Genomic DNA, 24,506 nt, shown 5'->3' on the forward strand with positions numbered 1-24,506 from the left:
ACTTCCCTGATAACCTTTTTAGTGTTTCTCAGCCTCACTGTGGGTTTCTTATAATTCCAGTTAGTCTCCCAGTGGGTCATAGTTTTGCCCTCTTTGGACTCAACCCTAAATGAAGAGCTCATTTTCAGTTCAACCCTCCATCCACACTGACCCTCCACGGGACCAAAGCTGCACCTCTCAGGGGCCGGCACTGGTCCCCGGGACAAATGTTTGACACCCGTGATTTAAAAGCTTAAACTGATGACTTTAATAAAATAAACCAAGCTTCTTTGTGAAAAATGAAATCTTTACAATTATGAATTTTGTTCACAGCAAAAAGCAGAAAAACCATGAAGAATGTGAGAGCGTGACAGCAGCTCCTGACGGGTTGATTCACATCTGCGCTAATGTGCGCTGGTGTGTGTGGGCTCAAAGAAAATAATCAGAGAGCCAAGACATCAAGTCCAGGCTAGCTTGCTTTTGACGAGTCCTGTCATTCACGACTCGTTTCACTGGAAGCTGCCACGGTGCGTCTCCCTCTTCATTAACATCTCTGATCTCACCCACATGATTTGGTGACACAAATGACCTCTGGGCGTAATGGCGCATTACCGGCAAATGTCAAAGGAGGGATTTTGGAGCGTTTTCAGCTCACACATTCCTCAAGTTCGCAGCCTGTGAAAGATCAGTAACGTTCAGTGAAGTAACAGAAACACATTTTACAAACTTGGCAGGAAGTCCGCGATTTCACTTTTTACTCTGCAGATTTACTATTTTTTTCCTCCCTTTGTGTCACTGCTGCAATTCTGTGCCATTAACTAAGTTTCAGTGCATGGTAATGTTTCCCAACAACTACTAAAAAAGACATAAAGTCTAAGAGGAAATGTGCGGAACACTAACAGAGCAGCCCGCCTCGAAGCCTTGGTTTCAGATCTCCACCCACATTACTGAGCACAGCCCTGAAAGACAAACGCTGCTAAACATTAAAGCCTCTGGAAAATTCTTGGATCATCCGGAATCAGGTTAAAGGCAGCTTGGATCATCTGAGCTTTCTACAGCAGCTTTTCTCGCACTGTTGGAAGCAGCAAGCTCAGCTTCAAGCTCAGTAGAGTCTTCATTCTGGTCCCAGACTGGACAATGAAGAAAACCCCCAACAACTCGGCCACGAAGCATCAAGAGATGCTGATCACGAGCGTCTCCATGGAGGGCAGAGTCAACTCATATATTTATCAGAAGGTGGAGGAGGCCCTCGAAATCCTAAAAGTCAGGCAAACAAGACAAAAGTACAAGAAAATAAAGAAAATAAAATAAAGAAAATAAAGACCAATAGATCCATTCATCCATTTTCTTTCACTTATCATCTGGGCCCTGAGCAGTGAAGCCCTCCCTCTCCCCCATCACCTCCCCATACTGCCAGGGAAGCCTGAGTGCTCTAAACACTCTTTAGATTAGGATTACATCACAGAGAGGAAGCTGTTAGACTGTCTGTTTATAATGGTCAGCCAATCAGAACAAAGCCAGCTTCAAGGGCTTAAACAGCTTGTTTCAGACAGAGGATGAACTGAGGTCCAGTGTGAGAAAAAGAAGGATTATTTTGAACTGTGACTCATGTGAAGCTGCTCTAATCCAGAAGAATCAAACTGTGATGCTATAAACTGTTAATCTCAAATCCTATAACTGAAACGATGATGCATGGAAGACTTTTGTTTCCAGCTTGACGTTGTGTTTTTGCGCCTGAGCAGAAGCGTGAAGTGACACGTCACTGAGGTTTTCCTCATTTGTGTGATGGCGCTGTCTTTTGGTTCTGGAGCTTACACAGCTCGCAGAGATTTGTGCGCTCTGGCTCACAGTACAAAGCTGCAGTAAGAGAGACAAAGTGCTGCGTGTCCGGTGTGTGAAAAACAGCATTTGATCCATTTGATTGTAGGATCAGAGCTTTGGGGGTGCTGAGCACCCAGAGAGCTGCCCATCCAGGCAAGGTAAACTTTCCTCGTCACAATGAGACTTCTTCCCTGTCTCTGTCAGTCCCTGCATCCTTAAATGTCTCCCGTTGTCCCGAGTTCCCTCTGACTGTCCCCTTGGTGCATTTAAACCCCTGGTCCTCCCTGTCCTCGTCCTCTGTTGTCTTCATCTCCATTATCAGTCATCATAATTTTACCATCTCTGTGCAAGTCTGCAAATTTCTTTATTAAATCATAAGATTCTTAAATTCTTCAAGTCTCTCTGTGCCTGGGTCCTCGTCACAAAACATGACATCACTGTTTTGTACATTTTAACACAATTTAATCCCCACATTTGTGAAAGAAAAGCAAAACACTTTTTTGAAAAGTCTGTAACAAAACCATCAAATCTGATCAAGGTTATTTAAATGCTGCCAAAGAAGAATGGATTGGAATTTAAAAAAATACATATACTAATAATGGATTGCATTTATATAGCGCTTTCCGGGGCCCTCAAAGCGCTTTACAATTCCACTATTCATTCACTCACTGGTGGAGGCAGCTACACTTGGTGACAGAAGCGAGGCTGCCATATCGCGCCATCGGCCCCTCTGGCCATCACCAGTAGGCGGCAGGTGAAGTGTCTTGCCCAAGGACACAACGACCGAGACTGTCCGAGCCGGGGCTCGAACTGGCAACCTTACGGTTACAAAACAAACTGCCAACTCTTTGAGCCACGATCGCAGTTTCCTAACATTAATTACTGGGGAGAATAATGAATGATGCTCACTGTGAGTAAAAAGTAAGCTGGGTGCATTTTTTGGACAGAGATTCACTTTTAGTGTATGTATAATACAATACAGATACATAAAAATACACTCCAAAATAGAAGAGTCCTTGAAATGTACAAAATATTATTAAAAAATTTAAAAAACTGAGACACCTTAGCCTCTGGTACAATGTATGAAAAGATCTTTACTGCAGATACTAATATGGCTCTGCAGATTTTTTCTTTTCTTTTATCCTATGTCAGCTCACCTTGATGTTGGCAAATCTGTCTATCACATTTTGGTGTTCAAGTCTCTCAAGCATCTCTTTCTCAACTGACATCACAGCCAGGTGCTGGAGTCTGCTTTGACCCATGGTCCTTCTCAGCCAGGTATGGAGCTGACTCAAGACACTAAAAGACCTCTCACAGCTCCAGCTGCTAACTGGGTTTGTTAGGGCAACCTGAATAACAGTGTTCAGTTTGGGGAAGATCTGATTATCCAGAAGATTGTACAATGTTAACATATCTGGGATGGCACCAGCCTCACTCTTGAGCTTCAAAAAGTCTCTGGCAACCGTGACTTCCTCTGACTGAAGCTCAATATGGTAATGCAGTGCCAGGGCTGACAACCCAGTTTGTTTTGCAGACTGTGTATAGCAGCTTTAATATAGGGAGAACACAACTTCCAGATTGTACGAGTAAAATTAATTGGGTTTTTTTTTCTTTGCCAGTTTAACAGTTTCTGTTGTGCCTGTTAGTACTCCCTGTCTGTTTTCTTACCTGGTTCTTCCTGACCTTGTACTTTCTCCTCATGTTCTCCTCTTTCCTCTCTCCCTCTTTGGACTGACAATCATGCACAAATAGATTGTATTCAATTAGATTAAAAAATACTATTAAGATCACTAATAAAAAAAGTCCTCTCTCAGTTTACTTTTAACCAAAAGGCAAATAACCAAACCACATGTACATCTAATAAAGGATATAAATATTGAAGCACTGATCCAACATTATCCTTTATTGATGGATCATTTGATTTTACACTTTTACCTGAATGTGGCTCCTGTTTTTGAAAAAACTACCTCATATCCATTATGAACCTGGCTGTCTCTCTGTACACACACACACACACACACACACACACACACACACACACACACACACACACACACACACACACACACACACACACACACAACAGGAGTTATAAGGTTAATGGGCATCCAGTCAGTTAGCTAGTTAGTACTTTGGGTTCAATATCGGCACATATGACAAAATAACCAGTTTCTCTCATTACATTTAAAACAGAACGGTGGTAACAACAGTAGGCTGCGGACAATGTTACGTTTTAGATTTTAAATAGGCTGCATACATTTCAATGGGAGCAACAGGACGGTCAAATGTTGCTGATTTTACTACAGAGCAGGACGGATTGTAGGGTAGCAAACACAGTCGGAAAACACGTTTTCAACACTGCAGGTTACCTGGTGTAATATTTTTCAGCTAAAAAGAAACATGACCTGACTCCTACCTAACTATATAAAGAGTAACTGAAGGTTAAATGCAGCTAACATGTCCTGTTTTAAGCCAGACACTTCCACGTCTGCTCCGCTGCATCGCCCTGGCAGCAACGGCGCTAGAGCCAGAGCAGGCGAGAGCTGGAACAAACCACTTTGGGAGGGGGGAGGGGTCATCTATACTTTTGTTGTTAAAATGTTCCATCTCAATTACGTACTGTATGCTGAAGTACCCCCAAAAATGGGCTTAAAAAATAGGCTAAAATCGCCCCTGATTTGATCAGAGGCCGGAGGGAGATTTACTATTTACAACCGCCTACTCCACAGTATGCTCGGAGATGTTTACGGATGATGCACAGGATCAATAATTGATTCAATTCTGAATCATTCTGCAGACATCAAAAAACTCAAATCATAAATTATCCACAAGCCAGTGAGTCACTCATCTCTAATCGTGCCGTGAATGGACGAGTATTGACTGGAAATTAACTTTGAGAAAAACAGGAGAAACTGGAGCTTCTGCTGTTTGTGAATCATCTCAGACAGAAAGCTGAACTTTTCCTGTTGGCGAGTCCCGCCGGAGGCGTGCGAGCTTCCAACACACAAACAGCACTCCCTCTTCTGCAGGGGGAAGGATCCATTCATAAAACACACGATTCAGGTCAAACACAACCCGCTCGCCTGGAATTCTTCACTGACATAGCATCGACCAGCTCAAAGTTCACCAAACTAAAAAAAAACTACGCTGACCAATCATATTCTCACATCCTGTATGCTGGGTAAATATGAAACTAGTGTCAGCCGGCTGTTAAAAAAAAACAACAATCCTAACAGGACGACACACAGAACTATTTCTGCTGTCCAGAGAGCAGCTGCATGAAGGACCGTCACACACTCATGCAAGCGTGAGTGTGTGCTGCAGGCTGACAGCGCTTCAAACTGAGAATAAGTAAAGACATGTGAGTTAGTGACCAGCGTTGTTGCAGAGGCTGCATCGATCAGTGAAATCGCTAAACTGCTGGAACTGTGGTGCTGCTCACTGGTCTCTTTGCTCTGGTGTTAAGGCCGAGCCAACAGTTTCACACTTTTCCATTTCAGCTTTAAAGTGTCATACGAACCAAACATAACCTGCAATCTCAGTGAATCCCATCTAGTTGAGATTCTGATCGTCTTGTCTTGGCTTTTCAAAATAAACAGATGAGTGCACCTCTTCTGGCCTTTAATGATTTATTGGCAACGAGCTGTGAGATAGTCCCACACTGCAGTTCAGTCCGACTGTTAAACCCAGCAGAGGGTGAAGCTCGCGAGCGCTCGCTGCTCCATCTGCAGCATTAATAAAGCCTCTCTGCACCAAGGCAACAGTCTTAATCCTTTTTAAAAACATCTGCAGGTAGAAAAACTTAAACCTTGTGATTATTTGTCCAAAATGATTAAACTGTTTAAATTCAGACTGAGCCCAAAGCATTTCCTTTACCTGAATATTAATGCAGAGGAAATATTACCGTTGTCATGAATTTAAATACTCAGCTAATTAGTGAGCCTCTAGTCACCCTTAGCAATAAAAGTTGTATATCGTTTTGTTGTAAAGTAACAAAAGTGGAGAAAACTCTTTGTCACAATAAATTAATCTCAACCAACAGTCCCATTTTCTCTTTGTGCTTTTATTCTGAAATCCTTTTTGTGTCTGTGTTTACTGTTAGTGAGTGGTCACCTGATATTTGGTTTAGCATCTTTCAGTTCTTTGTTTTGGCTTGTCTGTTTTCAGCTGATTAACCCTCACTCATTATTTCTGCTGCTGTTTTCTTTTCTCCAGCTGAAAGGACCTATATAATAAGAATAATAACAATTATTATTATTATTATTATTATTATTATTGTTGTTGTTGTTGTTGTTGTTGTTGTTGTTATTATTATTTGATATGTGGCTTGTTTCTGGGGGGCCGGGTAAATGCCGCTCAGGTGTAAAGCTCACCTGTACCTGTACGCCTAATAATAATAATAATAATAATAATAATGGATTGCATTTATATGGTGCTTTTCGATACCCTCAAAGCGCTTTACAATTCCACTATTCACTATTGCCTAAGCGCAATAATGAAACGCCGAGTGTTTCGTGTAATCAGCTGTTCTGACCTGTTCGTGAGTCCAGCTGGAAGCGGCCGTCCTCGTTCCCAGAGATGATACGGTACACGATGGGATCCGGGGAGCTGCTGTCTCTGGTGAGCGCAGACACGCTCAGCACCTCTGACCCGACCGCCGAGGACTCTGGGAGCTGGGCGGTGTACTCGGAGCTCATGAAGACGGGCTGGTAGTCGTCCAGAGAGACCACATCCACTGTCACCGTGGCAACAGAGTGGAGGTGACGAGGCAGGCCGCGGTCGGTGGCCTTCACCTTTAGCTCGAATGTGGTCGGAGTTTCAGGGTTCAGAGGTCGTTCCAGCCGCAGGATCCCCGAAAACTCGTCCAGAGAGAAGTAGCCGTCATCGCCGGACAGGAGGGAGTACTTCACCTCGGAGTTTATACCTGAGCACAGGAACACGGACAGGTAAGGTGTGTGAGGATGTCTCACCTGCTTCTCTGTATCAGGTCATCACTTTTAATAGCGACCTTATCCTGCTCAGGTTAGAATCATAAAGACTAAAGCAGTGAAATCTCTTCTAGAGACAGACTGTATAAGCAGACGGCTTTAATCAATATGTTAATATAAATAAATGTAACTACATAAATAAATATACTCAGGTCATCAAGAAACAAATACGTCTCCATTTTACTGTCAGCCGATCCCAGCTGTGATTGGCTGACAGTAAATGAGGCTGTGAGCCAATGAACAGAAGCTGTTCTCCCCTTGAGTTCAGGTGTTTTGGATCCACTGAAGGTGTTTCAGGAACTTTGTGAAACCCCAGATGACGGGACTTTGATTTTGCAGAGATGAAAGTCCAACATGTTTGTTTTGAGTTATCCAAAATTGTTTCGAGAGTGTAACTGGAGGCCATCCAGAGTCAGGTTATTACTTTGGTTTGTTGGGTGTGACTGATCCTTTTATCCAAACAGAAAAATATGAATTAGCCAAGAAACTGTTATCTAAGCCACATCTGGATTTCCACATAGCACCAATTAAAAGAATCAAAAGAAAGAATAATCACTGCACGCTTTAAACTCTCCGGGCTGTAAACATGAAAAAACACGAAGCATCCAGGAGATCCCACTGTTTCTGCACAGTTACACATTTACAGTGGGAGTGTGTGGGTGAAAAGCCCAGCGTGTGTGTTTCTAATGAAAACCACTGATGATAAAAACGACCCTCCCCACGAGGAGGCTCGTTAACCACTAACCCCAGAGCAATAAGAAGAACATTCAGATTCTCGCAGAGCTCGTGAAATAACGCCTCTATTTTTCTCACTTTTTTTATTCGTTGTCTGATCTCCTGCTGAACAGACTAAGCAGCCTAAAGATGTCACTACGGGTAAAGGTCAAACACTTTGTGTTGGTTTTTCAGAGGATTAGCACTTCAACTACGGTTATTTTCTGTCTGCTGCTCGAGCTCTGCTGCACAGTTTCACCGTCACATGTGACTCCACATCTCTGTTTTGATGCCTGCAGTTTTTTCTCTGCGTGGTGAAGTGGTTTTATCCATTTATCTGGCAAATAAAGCATTAAAAAATGGAAACATGAGTGTGAGCCACTGGCATCTGTGAGAAAGTCGTCAGCACTGAGAAAGAGGACATGCCGCTGCACATCTGAAGGCGTGGCCAGCCTGTTGGGGCTGTGTGTGTCCTACCTGTCTGAATCTGTCCACCTTTGTACAAACTAATGTGTGTGTGCAGTCCCACTGTGATCCACCATTTGAATGACACATCAAAAACCACACACACCTGCACAAACCGAGCTCTTTCCTTTAATGTGACTTCACCCATGCAGCACTCAAACTAATTAATAAGGTGTTTACAACTGCACTGGCAATCTGCAGCAAAGTGTGGCCGCTCGCCTCAGTAAGAGAGGGCTGGGGTACATCAGCGATACGTGTGCTGATTACAAAACCCCGGGCTTTACATGAATCACAGGAAGGAGGAGCAGCACAAAGGAAACCACAAAGACAGAAGTGAACACGCAGCTCCACCTCTGCACAAATAATACCAACCAATGTGAAACACTGGCTGCTTCTTACTCTTCTTATCGGGATTTAGAGCAAGCGGCCTACAAGTGTAGCATTAACAGATTTTTGAAATGAATAATATTTAAAAACAGTTTGACAAAAATAAATCATCATGAAGAAGACCAAATTTGTGGTATTTGGGAAAAACAATACAAATAGAAGGTTTAACAAAGAAAGAGTCTTTACTCGTGTTCAAGATAAACTCTGTAACTCTTTGATTTTGTAGAGCTGGAAAAAGCACAGCTGATGTCTGAAGTTCATTCATTTGTTGCCAGAAAGTATTCTGAATATTGTGTGAGACGGACACCAGTGGGCCTACAGTTTAAGGCTGCGATGAATTTAAAGATGCAAAAAGTGTTTCTGTATTCATACGTGTGTAACTGTTCACACAGAGGTATTACTAATGTTACTATGTTATTTTGTATTTTTTTTATATTTACGTGTTGGAAATAAAAAGCAGTGAAACTTTTGTGACAAACTTTTGCGTGCGACTCGTAAACAGCAGCGTCAGTGCAGAAATGCCATTAAAGTTTCAAGTGATGCATGAATATGCGTTCACACTTTAAATGTTTCAGAAACTCTGATGACGTCACCGAGCCATCAGCCTGCAGCTGGTTCTGAAAAATAAGCGTCTTTCGTTTCATGTCCAACCTTTTCCCGCTACACTCACAAATTACACATCAAAGCAGAGGCGTGTTTGCCCTCCATCCCCCGAAACCCCCCACCCCACAGACACTGATCAGAGCTCTCACACAGACGTTGGCTGTCCTTAAAATAACTACAAAAACTGCATATAAAACTACTTTTTATCATTAAAGTGTCTTATTAAAGTTTTCTCTAGATTTAATTGTCATTTTAAAAAGGTAAAGCAACAGCTGTACATAAAAAAGGCAGTGTTTACAGTAATTCAGGACTACCCACACTGCATGAAATAATAACAGACGTCCAAATGTGACACCAAAGCCAAGTTAAACGGCTTTTATGGCTGACATTATTTTTAGCTGCTTTTGTAGTGGCCTTTGGTTTTGCTTTGTCATTAAGGCACACCCACATATTTTCACACATTAACGAGGACACGCAGACACGCGACCGACTGCAGGAAGCGCGGCAGCTCTGATGTCATGTTTAAAAGCAGAAATGTGGCAGTAAAAATCTAAAGGGTGAAAGTTCAGGTTTGAAATGCAGACTCTAATGAAAACAGATTAATTAGGATTCTTTGTTTTAGAGCGCAATGTTTTTAGAAAGAGTCAGCTATAACTGAAGCTAAAAATGTAAAATGAGTGAGGTGCTCATGCTGCAGGGGTCAAAGGTTAAAAGCTACGTGATGCAGATAATTCCCATCACAGCTGGAACAACACAGCAAAGGTGAACTTCAGGTGGGTGTTTCATGGACGGCTTTGCCTTTATTATGTTTGGGATCAGTCAAACCACACATACACACACACACAAAAAACACACACACACACACACACACAGGCACGCCTGAGCATCAGGCTTTAAGGTGTAAAAAGGGCCGATGATACCAGAATGAAGGGTTTGTCCCAACATGTTCGGACCTGACATAAACAACTCCGTGTTCACTTTGTCTAGTTACTCCACCTTCGCTGCACCCACAGCGACACGTCAAACTCAGCAGCAGCAGCTCACCTGTGTCAGGGTCCTTGGCATACACCACAGCGACCGGCGTGCGGACCGTAGTGTTGTCGAAAACGGTGACCTCATAGTGGCTGGACGAGAAGCGGGGCGGGTTGTCGTTCATGTCCTGGACCATCAGCAGGATGTCGGCCTGACAGGATCGACCCCCGCCATCCGTCGCCTTCGCCACCAGGTTGAACTCCACGTTCCTCTCACGGTCCAGCACGGCCAGCGTGAAGAGCTCACCTGGGACAGGTGTACGACACACAACCATCAAACCGCGGAACACAAACATCCCCAAAACAAGGCCAACACATCTCCACACGTTGGTGATGCACATGCAGATGATGACGTATGTCTTATAATTAAAGTATCAGCAGTCATCTTCAGGTCAGATGTAGCGTGTTGAGGTGAATATTGTGAGGTGTTATTTTAATATTTGAGGTGTGAGCAGGTGAGCATGGTGTTTCCTGCTTAAAACTGATAGTCACTCCCTCCAAAAAGACAAAGTCCAACTGGTCTGCATGGAGTCAGATAAGTCACACTGCTTTGCCTCACTAAACAAAAATGTCTGCATTTCCTGTTCTTTATGAACATTTGATAAGCGATTAAAATATTCAGGAAATACCCCAGCCACTAAGGACAGGCCTCCGCTAACGAGCAGCTTAAAGAGGCCGCACACGTTATTCATCGCCATGACACAAACATCGTGTGACTGTGGTGCTGCTCATTTACAGGTGACAGTTTTAGGCCCGAGTATTATAAACTTATATTACTCAGTCAAATGTTAAAACTTTTTGGTGTTTTGTCGCGTGAACGGCAGGATGCTAAACTCCAGCGGAACCTAAACACATCACCAGCTTGTCCCCGTCGGTGTTTCAGTGTTTCATGCACACCTTGCTGAAGTTTGGCTCCCGTGAAGGTGTGAGCATGTCTCTTTGATTATTTTGGATTCTATTTTGCTGCAGGTATCACAGCTTGTAAAGACTTTACAGGGAACGGAGAGTCTTTGAATTCCTGCTTTAGGATTTTTGGGCACATTGTCATCTTCATGGGCTTTACGGCGTTATGGTGCGCCTCTTTTGAAGTCTAGGTTTTCAATGCTAATGCCTTCAGCTTGGCCTCGGGTTGAGCCCGTTGTGTTTTTTTAGTCTGCAGTGGATGCTAAGGTGTGTTTAGGATCACTGTGCTCTGCTATGAGCCATCCTCTTATGGAGGCTTTCCATTTCTTCCTGATGCACCCCCACAGAGAGGAGTTCTTTTCATAGATCCTGTACTCTTTGTTCTCCAAACATCTTTCTAACAAAAACTTTTTTTTGAAAATGTTTCACGAAGGCACCGGGATCCTTCTGATGTTCAGACTTCCAGAGGAAAGCTTTTCTTCTAATGACTCTTCCATGAAGTTTAGGAGCTTTGATTTGCCTTCAAGCCCAACCAAGAACTTTCTGTGGTAGTGTTCTTGCTTTTCTGAACTTTAAAAGCCCCACTTAGAACATTCATTTCTTTATTACATTATATATATTTTTTAAATGATCTAAGTATCTACACGAGGTGGACACTTAGAGGAGGATTGTTTGGACAAGATTTGAACAGTCTGTACAGTCTGGGGCTGTAAGTGCCCAAATTTCACATCATGATACAATCAACTTTCAATCTAAAGCAGCTTTGAACTTTTGGAAATCCATGTACGTGTTACTTTTCTATATTAAAGTATAAAATCAGCCTCTAGTTTTACACACAATATGACAAGAGCGGCTTTTGACCTGTGAGTGGGTCAAAAGATTGACTGATGTCTCAGCAGGTGGTGAAGATATCAGGTGATGGATATTCATGCTATTGCACCCTCAAACTCGCGCTGACAGGGATGCCGTGCACTGACGTCAAACAGACACCATCATACCTGTCCTGTGTTCCAGGTGGAACTTGTCGGCATCTGGCCCGTGGAGTGTGTAGGAAATCTGGCCATTAGTGCCCACGTCTGGATCGGAAGCTGAAACCTTGAGCACAAACACGCTGGAGGGCGAGTTTTCCATCACCACCTCTTTGTACACGAGCTGCAGCAGGAGGATAATAACAATAATCAGGCCTGCATTTACTGGGTGGGTTTCAGTTAAGCTACTCAGCGTTGGATTAAAGAGAAAAAACAGGAAGCAGCAGAAACACACCTACAGAGCTGAGAAAAAGGTCACGTTAAGTAAGTTGTTACTTACATCTGAACTTTGACACCATAACGTATGGCACAAGGAGGAAGGGAGGGACAGACGGACTGACGGATGTATCGATGGATGGATGTATCGATAGATGGATGGATGTATACATGGATAAGTGGATGAATGGATGTATGTATAAGTGGATGTATGCATGATGGATGGGTGGATGCATGGATGGGTGGATGGATGTATACATGGATGGATGGATGGATGTATACATGGACGAAATGATCGATGGATGGATGGATGGATGGATAGGTGGATGGATGGATGGATGGATAAGTGGATGGATGGATGGATGGATAGGTGGATGGATGGATGGATGGATGGGTGGATGGATGGATGGATGTATACATGGATGGGTGGATGCATGGATGGATGGATGGATGTATACATGGAGGGGTGGATGGATGGATTTATGTCACAATTAACTGTTTAATATACATGTTACAAACCTACCACAAACCTTCCAAGTGTAATAAATAAATTATTTTTCACTTATTAACTGCTTATGATGCAATACTCCATAAAGTCTTGTTTTAAGAAGACTTTGTGTCAAAGCCAGTTTTATAACTGGCTTATAAAGACTTAAAAGGACTTTATTAACTGTTAAGTAAAGATTATTCATGCAAATGTTATTTACCTGGTTTCAGTTAAACAATATGTTATTATGATAGAGATATTTCTCCTGGCTGCTGGATGATAAGTGATCTATGATGGTGAACATTTCATGCATCTGTCTCCATTAAACTCTAGTAATGACTGTGAGGAAACAGACAGGGAGAAATACTGGCTTTATACTGAAACCGTCTTTAATATTAAATGTTACATGAAGTCAAGACTAATCTTTTTTTTAACAGCTCAGTTTCATAAATTAGCCTCGGGGGCTTTACAGCCTGTACAGGAAGCAGCAGCTTTTGTCTTTACTCTTAATGTGGAGATATTCCCAGAAGCACCTTTAAAGGAAAAACAAACGCTTTAAAAAATAAAGGTTCAAAAACAGCCCAGCGTCCACTTCCCCTTACCATTTTCACTCTGAGTGGCTTCCATGCATCTAACTGCAGAGCTGAAGTAACCTGTACTCACCTGCTCACACAGCGGGCTGTTGTCATTGATGTCCAGCACATGGACGTCCACGCTGATGGGAGCCTCAAACTTGCCATCGGTGGCCGTGACTCTCAAGGCGTATCTGTCTCTGGCCTCTCGGTCCAGACTCTCCTTCACAATCAAACCCCACTGGCCCTCGTCCACCTGCACGATGGCGAACTGGCCCAGCGGGTCTCCGGCTGCGGGAGCAAGAAGGACGTGAGTGACAGCAGAGAGGCCTGGCGTCATGCTCTCAGAGGTAGAAAGCCGTGGGCACTGTTGCTTTAAGCTTCTACCAGAAAAGCTTGCTTTGTCCTTCAATCTGCTGAAGCATCAGACGTGTGATCCCGTTAATGAGCGTGAATTCAGCTTTTCTCTTCTGATCTTTTCTTTTGTGACTCAAACTTTAGGATAAATGTTCATCGGTTCACTCTGGAAGGGGTTGACATGGTCAGCATGGATGAATTTTGACTAACCTGTCCCATTTTGAACCTTATCAGATCAGTCAGACCCTCCTGTGTATCCCTGTTTACAGTTTGGTGTGAAGGAAAATCAACTTTTAATTCTTTCCTGACTCCCTGTAGCTGAAGTTTGAATATTTATTTAATTTCTGATTTGATTCCTTTTATTTCTTTTCCAGTCTTTTTATTTTAATCGTGTTTTTATGCTGTTTGACCGCAGTCTTCACTCTTACTTCAGTCTAATACGTCCTGCTGCATTTTTAATCTGTTGTTCTCATTTAAGTTTAACTTTTTAATATATTTTATCCGAGTTCTGTTTATTTTTATACCCTCTGCTGTGACTTGAAGGCACCTCGAGTCAGCTTGTTGTTTTTAAATGTTCTGCATTAATATTAAGTATCTATAACTCAGCCAAAAAAAAAAAATCCCCTCCACTCACGCATCAAATACTCAGAGCAATCCCCCAAAATATTAAATACATGATAATGTGAGAGTAGCAACACTTTTACAGACAGAACCTAAAAACACAGACACACTCTGCTCTGAAAACTTTTTCCTGATGTTTATGGGTCAGCGTTTCAATCTGAAGATAAAAGACTTCATGTTATGGATTTGAGAAACAACCGCCTTGCTCTGTCTCCACCAGTGTTGGGACTAACGCGTTATTAGGTAACGCGTTACAGTAACTACGTTATTATTGTGGTAACGAGCACGGTAACTAGTTATTATGCCAAAATCAGGAACGCATTAATCGTTACTGGAATTTAGATAGGCTCGTTATTTGTTACTTCATGTGGTGGCTATCGTGGAGCTTCCACAGATTCAGTAACATTAGCAAGTGTTGGAGGCCAGCAGGTGGATGAGGGAAAGGGGAGGCAAGAGGAGTCTGCAGTCTATCTGGGTCAGATATAAACCAAGTTTAGGTGGAGATTATTTTCGTTATGCTGACTTTTTCGTACTGGGTACTCGCTAGCATGACGGAGTTTCTAATTGCCAACCGTCCCGTAAAAAACGGAATCGTCTGGTATTCAGAGAAAATATTACGCGTTTCTTATTGAGGTGAAAAGGAACACAGTTTGTCCCGTACTTCAGCTACAATGGAAAAGACACAAAGCTGGAGTTATTCTGTGACTTTGCTGCACAGCTGCCTCTTCTCCTCTCATTCTCCCTGCTCTCTCTCCTGTTCCTACTTCAATCATGAAACTGATCAGTGATCAGCTGATCGGCTTTTCTCTCTCGTTTGTTTATCGCCCACTTTGTGCCAGAAAGAGGAAACCAGCGGATGTCGCGCTAAACAACAGCAGCACGTTTAAGCTTGATCAGCTGTTGTTAGAATTTATTTAATATTACTTTCTAGTATCAGCTGATGTTTGCTGGAGCCACAGCTGTAAAGCTGCTGTTCATGATATCGGTTTGTATATCTGGTGAGAGGGAAACATGAAGATGAAACCAGGAGATGTCCTTACTGAAACATCACACCTGAACAGGTGATGGAGAAACAGGTTTACCTTTTAGGTGACATGAATGAGTTGAAGGGAAGTTATGAACTGTTTCTGAGAGACAAATAACACCAGGATCCTTTTTTGTGTAGCTGACAGCTGGTAACTGTGCAGGTGCGGATCTAGCAAAGTTTTGCCAGGGGGGCCAGGTAGAGCATTAACAGGGAAAGGGGGGCACAAAGAAATACTTTTCTTTCTTATTCTCATTTAAAATGTCTCGCTTTTAAAAAATAATTATCTGAATCTTACAACAAACGATTGATAGATTGACACATATATACCATCAGAAGAGTGAACATCACTGTCACAACAGCGTTTGTTTTCATTCAGTCAAAATGCCCGGGCCGATTTTTTGTCACAGTCCAGCCCTGTATGCAGCTCATCTGCAGTTTGGCGTTACCTACATCTTCCTATTCAGAAGGCAGAATTCCCGAGTTCTGAGTACAATCGAAAGCACCACAACTGCAGTTTTTGTGTTGGATGTAAAAAGTGCACATGACACTGTGATGTAGGCTAGAATCATGGCGGCGGACAACGACGGTCCAGGCGTGGGATTTCTCTCGTGGAAATATGCACATTATTTTTTCCTTTCTTTTGGTAGGTGGCACAGTGCACTTGTGGCAAGTAAGCAAGCTAGAAGACTGGCAGTCTTGCTGGGTATCCAGTTACGGAAGCAACACATTAACAAGAGAATTCTGAGTAAAACCAAAGTTACTTTTTCCTAGTAACTAGTTACTTTGAAAGTAATGAGTAACTTGAAGTAACTGAGTTACTTTTGATAGAAGTAACTAGTAATGTAACTAAGTTACTAATTTAAAGTAACTTACCCAACACTGGTCTCCACACAGCTGACTAATAAAGAGTTTAAATTAATCTTCTGATGTTTTTGTTTCTGTATTTGGAAAATAATCTGTGCACTATTTTGGCAGGAATTCAGCACTACCTCATATTTTTGTCACTTTTTTTTTAAAGAAACAGAAGTGAAGAAAGGTTTGCTCTATATCGTTCTTCTTTTCATTATATATTTTTTATTTTTATTATTTAGTACTGGTAAAACTCTTTGGACAGATGAAAACAGGATGAAGATGAAGCAGAATGATGGAGAGAAAAGTGCATGCATCCAAATCCTCTGTCTAACATGGCGGAGGCGGTGTTATGGCATGGGCCTGTATGGTTGCAGTGGAGCTGGCTCTCTGGTGATTTATGATGATCTCACTGCTGATAGAAACAGCAGGATGAAGTGTGACGTGTACAGACTTCTGCACAGCTTCACAGCAGAACAGATGATAATTACCCAAAGTAAACTGCAAAAGCAACCTGAGAGCATCTCAACACAGAGGAATGGGGTATTCTTCGAGGTGTTCATGAGAGAGACTGCAGGGGGAAAAAACTCCTAACATTTAAAATGATTTTACAATAAAGAGGGAGGAACTCTGTCACTCCTGAACAGTTAGTATTTAGTTAACCTGCTTGAACTAAAGCTGAGAGTCTGCACTGCTGCTGAGGACGCTGAAGTCATGTCCTCATTACACAGGACGTTCTTTATGGCTTTTGCTGCCTTCACTGGGAGCCAGATTAGCATTTTTACAGCGTGAAGCGTCTCAAACAGCCCCCAGAACAACAATGTGAATGTTTGTGTAATTGCAAAGTTAAAGGAATTAAATATAGGAGGAAAAAAACAAACAGAATAGAAAATCGTCTTATGGTGATGGGAGTAAAATCCTCCCATCAATCACAGCAGAGGTGGGCAGGCTTTGTTTCTGTTTTCGCTTCTTAGAGCAGAGCAAATGTCAGCATCAGACAAACCTTCTATTATAAATTATTCCAAAGCAAATACTCGTCTGTTAGGAAAACCGCAGTGTGACAGAGAGCTCCTTTAGAACGGTTTAACTGTCTGGGGGAAAACAGGATTTGCATTAATTCGAGGCTTTGTTTTGTTGTTAGCTGCAGGGCAACCTGTTGGTATTCTCCCCTCGTTAGCTGGCAGTGCAGTGCGATTAATCTGAGGCTCAATAATATTGACTCTCTGCTGGGGATGATTAACACATAACTCATTTCACCTCATTAACGTCTTCGTAACAGAGCGGCCACTCTTTCGACGGGACGCTGATAAACACGCAAACACGGACAAAACAACACTGCTGACACACGCACACAAACGTAATGCCCAGACACGCAAGAGCAAAACAAACAGGCTCAAATCTACGAACACACACACCCATGAACACACCTGTGATGTAACACGTGATGAGGCGGTTCTCCAACGACACATCAGCGTCCGTGGTCGTCATGTAGACAATGGGTTCGTAAGGAGTGCTGTTCTCCACCACCGAGCCGCGGTACACTTCCTCTGTGAACTTTGGCGGGTTGTCGTTCTCGTCCGTCACCATCACCTCCACCAGGACGCTGGATGACAGTTTTGCGTTGCCGCCATGGTCAGTGGCGACAACGTTGAACCTGTACACCCTGGTCGCCTCGCAGTCGGTCTCCCACAGCGTGGTGATCCAGCCGCTCTCCCCGTCGATGGAGAACACCTCAGTAATGTCCAACACAGTGTCATCGGGCAGCGGCTCCAAGGTGTAGGTCACCACACCGTTGGTGTCTGTGTCCGGGTCGTTGGCCGTTACCTAAAGGTGGATACGTGCAGAGAGTTGTGCTGAGACTGTATCTGAACATGGGATGCTGTTGCAGAATCCAGGTGTTTCTTTAGCTCACGCACTGCTGCAGGATTTCACTAAGCAAAGCTAATGCTTAAATAAACAGAAAACCAGGGAAACATCCATAATTCAGCATTTTCAGAGGTATGCACTGAGTTTACCTGTCATCACAGCTTCTGTAAACTCCAAATCAGTTTCTTTTGATGTTACTGAAAAAAACTGACACCCGAAGTGCCAAAACCTGCAGTTTTTCTGGCATCCAGCAGATGATCCAGCAGAGAGTCAGTCCCACAGACTCCCATGTTGGAATAAACACGTTTACAGTCTGATGCTCAAACTATAATGGTCTCTATAGATAATTTCTCCTACCACAACACGGGGGGAAAATTATTCTATAACTGACCTGATTAAATTAGATTAAGGCTTACTGTCTGCATTATTAGGGGCCCGGCCTCTTTAGTCGTGTCCAAATTCATAGGCTGCATCCTCCTGAGGACCCAGCCTCAGGAGGATGCAGTCTATGTGGGCTGGGTCCTCCGAAGGCCGGGTAGCCCAGAAGTGAGCAGCTGTGAAATTGTACGGTGTAGCCTTCAGATTTGTGTCACGAGCTGTCTCGGTGTAGTTTAATAAACTCAGCTGTCTGCTCCTTGCTATCTAAAATATAACAGGACACTGGCGTAAATTCTCAACCATCTCACACTTCTGTTTAATCCGTTTTGTGTTTGATGTTTATTCAGCTGTGTGAAAACTATAACGTTAATCTCAGCCAAACCGATTTACTCAGAAACAAATAAAACACGGAAAATACCCAAACAATAACATTTTTAAGTTATCTAAGTGACCTGTATATCATGGTTAACCTGAGTAGCGAAAGACTGTGGGGGTTTGAAAACGATGTGCCGGGAGTCCGCTGTTTTCAACGGCTCTAGTGAGCCGGCTAGCTATCAATCTGGTGGGTAACAGACATTTCTGAAAACGTCATAGCACAGGGATAGGTTGGGCCACGAAGGATCCATCCTCAAATCTGGGGAAAAGGAGGACGCATTTGTCGACCGCATTTGTCGGAGTCTACAAATTTGGACAGCCTTTGTCGCGTCACTGTGAGGTAATCGGCGTACAAATGCGGCTTCATGCAACCTATGAATTTGGACACCCCCTTTGACTGACAGGTGACACACGCAGTTGTAACAGCTAGCTGTCTGCCTGAACTAGACCTCTGGACCATGTTTTTGTGCTGTTGGAGCCTTTTCAATGACATTATCTGACCAATGGTATGTCTGTGGGGAGGTTACTGTACTCTGTCTGAGCTCCAGGCTTGGTGCACAGTGAAATTCTAGCATTTTATTTGGATGTAATGAACACTGATTAGCAGGTATCTGAATCTATGCTAATGTGCATTTTTTGGCACTGCCAGTAGAAAAATACTCCATGTTTACTGTGTTGTATGTGTTATATTTGAAGCACCAACTGCTTTTCTCTGAACTTATGAACCAGCCTAAACACATCATGGATTCATTTGTGTGTTGAACAGTTTAAGGAACTTTGATTCTCACAAACTCCTGTCCTGGTTGTTTCTTAGAGGGGGCAGTTGCTCCAGCACATGGTGTATTATTTGGATTTCCACACTGTAGAAGTCCTGGGAAAGTAAGCTAACCCAAGGTATCCAAAGTGTGATAGTCTTGCATCCGTGCCTAAATGTCATCCTCTGTAAAAATTGAGAACAAAGCCTCGGCTTTGTCTTGACTCCAGTGGCTTTAAAATCTCTTGGGCTGCTCAACTCTATTATTGAAAGAGCAAACCAATAATGACACCATTTCTACTCAGTCTGCTCTACGCCCAAAAATCACAGGTGATGTTTCCCTTACATTTTTCAATAATGTATTGAAAGGGCTAGTTTAAAAAGATGAATAGTATGAAATCTGAAAATGATCTGCTGTGAGAGCAGCTGGAAGAATAGTATTAAATTTTAATTGCTACATGTGTGGAATATATTTATACATGCATTGATGCAGTTGTTGCACTGAAAGCAGAGTCTAACTTTCCTGAACCTTCGGTAAATATTTCCGCTTAAAGCAGCTTCGTTGGGTGTAAGACCATCCTCAGCAACCTAATGTTGATCTGCTACAAAAACAGGTAAGGAAAATCCCTGCTGGAAACTCCCTGTTTACCCAAGGATATCAGAGGAAACAGTCCTTTCTCAGACAGAACATATAATACACTGCAGTCTGGTAACTAGAGTGGATGGGCGAGTTTATAGTGCATTTTTCAGTGTGTATAACAGTTCAGACTTTTATACACACTTTGCTTAAACCATGACGGGTATCAAATGAAGCTTCCTGTGTCTCACCTGAATAACAGTGGTTCCAGCAGGCATGTTTTCAGCCAGGAAAGCTCTGTATGGACTTGCATCAAACACTGGCTGGTTGTCGTTGACATCCTGGACTTGGATGCTGACAGAAACCAAAGATGCCACGTCCGTCCCGTTGTGATTTCCCTGGGCAATCACATCTATCTGGTACCACTTTGTCTTTTCGTGGTCAATGCTCTTCTGCAACAACAAAGTTCCACTTTCCTGGTCCAAGCTGAACACTTTGTCTTTGTTGCTTTCAACGGTGTTCCCATTCACCAGGCTGTAAATGAGGGGCATGTCGGAGTCCGCCCTCACAGCGCCGATTTCCGTCCCTATGGGAATGTCCTCTGCAGCCGAGAAGGTGTAAAGTGGCTCGGAGAACTTCGGAAGAGGAACCTCTGGCGGAACAACCTTCACCTGGACGGGGACTGTGGAGTTATAAAAAGGAAGGCTGCCATCACGAGCCTTGACTTTGAAGTTGAAGATCTTGTTCTCCATGCCCACAAGGCTCTCTTTGACACTCACAACTCCGGTGAAAGGGTTTATCTCAATAATGTCTTCGGTCACTTCTTCCGCTTCATCCACCAGGTAGGTGACGTCTGCATTTTTGCCATCATCTGCGTCATAAGCCATGATTTGAATGACTGGGGAGCCTTTATTAACTGTCGACTGGATTGAAACCTGGTATTCAGATGCTTTGAACTGCGGTATATTATCATTCTCATCTGTAAGGATAATCTTGACAGTGCAAAACGCCACTTTACCACCTCCATCTTTAGCCATGACTTTGATTGCTATGACCCTCTGGGAGGGGTTTTCTCTGTCCAGTGGCTGAGTTGTGACAATCTGCCCATCTTTGCTGATTGCAAATTTCTCATCAGCAAGTTTGTTTATGATGGTGTAGTCAACGCTACCATACGGCCCATCATCTGGGTCGATGGCAGCTAGCCGGATCACGCGAGTTCCCGCCTCTGCATTTTCGGCCAGCTCAGCTTCATAGACGCTCTGCTTGAAGTATGGATTGTGCCTGTTGCTGTTTATCATATCGATACTGACGGGGGCAGTTTTCTGAAACACGCCATCAGAAACCGCCACAGTCAGGTTATAGTGAGGATCGAGATTCCTCCTGCAGACATTAGAAAAGGAGATGATACCCGAGGATTCGTTTATATTGAAGTACCGGCCTTCATTCCCTGAGAGAATTTTGTACTTGAGGTTATTCAGGTCACCAGTGTCGGGGTCTGAAGCCTGGATTTTGATGACAATGTGGCCACACTTTGCCATTTCATCAAGTGTGGCTTTATACCGGGAGCTGTCAAAGTCCGGAGGGTTATCGTTGACATCGGTGACATTTATAGTCACAAAAGTCTCGCTGCTGAGAGGGATGGTCCCATTGTCTGTGGCTTTGATTTTTAAATTAAAATGTTTCCTGCTTTCATAATCCAGCACCTGTTTTGTAACAATCAACCCAGTCTGAGAGTTTATTTTAAAGAAATCACTCTCATCTCCGTGTGTTTTCACCATGTGGAAGGTCAAATCTTTATTTCTACCAGAGTCTTTATCAGAGGCAGACAGCTTGATCACAGAGGTGTCAACTGGGAGCCCCTCCGCGATATTCACATTGTGCATTAGCTTAGAGAAAACCGGGGCATTATCATTGACATCCTCCACTTCTATTTCAATCGAGGCCTCTGAGAAAGCTCCGGTCACTGAGTCAGTAGCTCTGACTGTCAGCACATGCATGGTCTGGCTCTCATAGTCGAGGGGGTTGGTGACTGTCAGCACACCAGTTTTGAAATCAATGTGAAAGTGTTTTGAAGCGTTTTCCTCTTCAAGATTGTAGATGAGCCTGTAACCCTCGGGGTTCCTCGCCTGGACGTGCAGGATGGTGGTGAATGGAGGCACATCTTCAGGGACTTTTAGCGGATACAGAAGAGTCTGGAAGACTGGATTGGTTCGATTCCTCACCTGAATGCTGAGCTGAGCCATGATGCTGTGACTGGGCTCGCCCTCATCTATAGCTGACACCGTTAGTACGTACTTATTCAGGGCATTAAAATCCAGAGGTCTTTGAAGGGACACGTCGCCGATGTCTGGATCTATTCTGAAGAGGCCATAGTCTTCCTCCAGATTGTACACGATGGCTCCGTTTTCTCCCAGATCTCTGTCGATGGCGGTCACTTGATACAAAACATCTCCTGGTTCCGCGTCTTCGGAAATCATCATTGAAAAAGGCAAGTTTAAAAACTGTGGCAAGTTGTCATTGACATCATCTATGAAAACCTTGACCTTGGTGATGGCTGTTCTCGGTGGGGTTCTCATGTCCTGCACTTTAACCACAACGTCATAAACGTCTTGTTCTTCCCGGTCAAAAGGGACTCCTGTGGTTTCAAGTAGGCCTGCTGTTGGGCAGATTGTGAACCTGCCTGCTGGGTTTAGGACAGAGTATAAAAGAGGTTCGTTTAAAAAGCATCCTGTGACTTTGAGCGCTGCTAAAGTTTTGACAGTCTTTATGTTTTCAGAAACGCTCGCTGAATAGACTTTGTGCTCAAATCTGAGGTCACTCTCCGTTAGGTTTGTTACGCTTACGTTGACAATAGCTAAATCTCTGTAGAGGCCGTCAAAGGCTTTGACACGTAGCTGATAAAACGGCCTGAAGTCAGACACGTTGTTCACAGTGATGAGTCCGGTATTGGGGTGAATTGAAAAGGCATTATGAAGATTTCCCTCGGTGATGCTGTATGACACTGCTGAGTCAGCATCATGAGCTGTGATGCACACCACCTCTGCATCTCTGACAGCTGGGAGGATGATGGATGACTCATACACAGAGGCAGTGAATTGTGGTGGGCAGTCATTCAGGTCCAGGATGCGAACAGTGACCTTGGCCGGCTCTGCCGCATACAGCAATGGCTCCCCTGAGTCCTTCACCTGTACCGTGAAGTGATACTCAGCTTTGGTTTCAAAGTCCAGCAGTGAAATTAAGGAGATGGTCCCCATACTCGAGTCTATTCTAAAGACTTTCAGGGCCTCTGGTTCAAGGATTTGATAAGTCAGCAAGGAATTTGAATCTCGATCTGAATCCGAAGCCCGAATGACCAGGGGGGTGTTTCTTTCTCCCATCACCATGCTGTTTATGTGAGCGGACTCACCTATTTGCCCCTGGTACTCCCTCTGCTCAAACACAGGAGCGTTATCATTCTCATCGACCACGTAGATGTGAACGACCGTCCTGGACACGGCTCCAGCTGTGGTGGAAGCTGTAACTCTCAGCGTGTACGAATCGCAGGTCTCATAATCGAGGTGCCCCTGTGTGGAAATCAACCCCGTGTAGGAGTTGATGTAAAATGTTCCGTTCCGGTTACCGCTTTCTATCTCATAATGCACCGCAGCTGGGCTCGAGGCTGACACGGTGACAACGGGTGTACCAATGGCGCTCAGCTCGCTGATCTCCGTCAGGTAATCATCTGAGAGGAAAGTGGGTGGGGTTTGTTCAGAGACCCGGACGTGGATGTGGACAGAGCAGAGGTCGCTGCGCTGAGGAAAACCCTGATCTGTGGCCTTCACAGTCAGGTGGAACAGGTCCTGAGGCTGCAGATCCAAAGATTTGGAGACGCTTATGGATCCCAAGTTTGGATCTATGTTGAAAACGTTGTCGATGTTACCTGCAGGGACACAGAAAAGGAAGTTTGACACAAATAAAATATCCCACTGGTAAAATACCTCAAAAATACCTTTCATTGTTGGCAATCCAAGAAATCAAATCAGCTCCATGCCTTTTATTACTGAGCTTTCAAAATGATGCTTCTTTATCTGAAACAGTTCATCCTCTGTCTGAAACAAGATCTTTTAGCCCCTTCCTCTTTAAGAAAGTTTTCTTCTGATTGGCTGTTCCTCTTAAATGGAGCAGTTTGCCTGAGACGACCATGATGTACTCAGATCCAAATGATCATTATTAGAAACTCAGGAAAAAAGGAAAAGCCATTCAGGTTTGACAAATTTAAGACTGTTATCAATCTAGATATCAAGATATTGAACACACTTCTCTCATATAAACTCCTCTGTTTGAAAAGCAGGTGGGCGAACAAAAGCTAAAGTATTCAATGTGAAATTACCTTTGTTTGTTTCCACGATCTACTTTTAGGAAGATTTTCAAAGAATTTGAATTAAAGAGGGATTTTCTTGGATCTGCTCTGGGAGACATTTATCTTGCCCACTGCCCATTTTTTTAAAGACAAAAGAAGTGTTGAAAGC

At 43.5% G+C, this 24,506-nt stretch overlaps 1 protein-coding gene across 1 annotated transcript in view; it reads right to left on the reverse strand.

The window, feature by feature from the left end:
- Positions 1–24,506, reverse strand: part of fat2 (FAT atypical cadherin 2) — an 84,864-nt gene that overhangs the window by 22,565 nt on the left and 37,793 nt on the right. Inside the window, 6 exon segments of the mRNA XM_040043180.1 lie at positions 6,335–6,724; positions 10,002–10,235; positions 11,890–12,043; positions 13,286–13,485; positions 17,476–17,872; positions 20,250–23,917. Of these exon segments, the coding sequence (XP_039899114.1) occupies positions 6,335–6,724; positions 10,002–10,235; positions 11,890–12,043; positions 13,286–13,485; positions 17,476–17,872; positions 20,250–23,917 (5,043 nt within the window).

This window comes from Simochromis diagramma, unplaced genomic scaffold (genome assembly GCF_900408965.1).
Source record: "Simochromis diagramma unplaced genomic scaffold, fSimDia1.1 OVJJ01000433.1, whole genome shotgun sequence".
NCBI lineage: Eukaryota > Metazoa > Chordata > Actinopteri > Cichliformes > Cichlidae > Simochromis > Simochromis diagramma.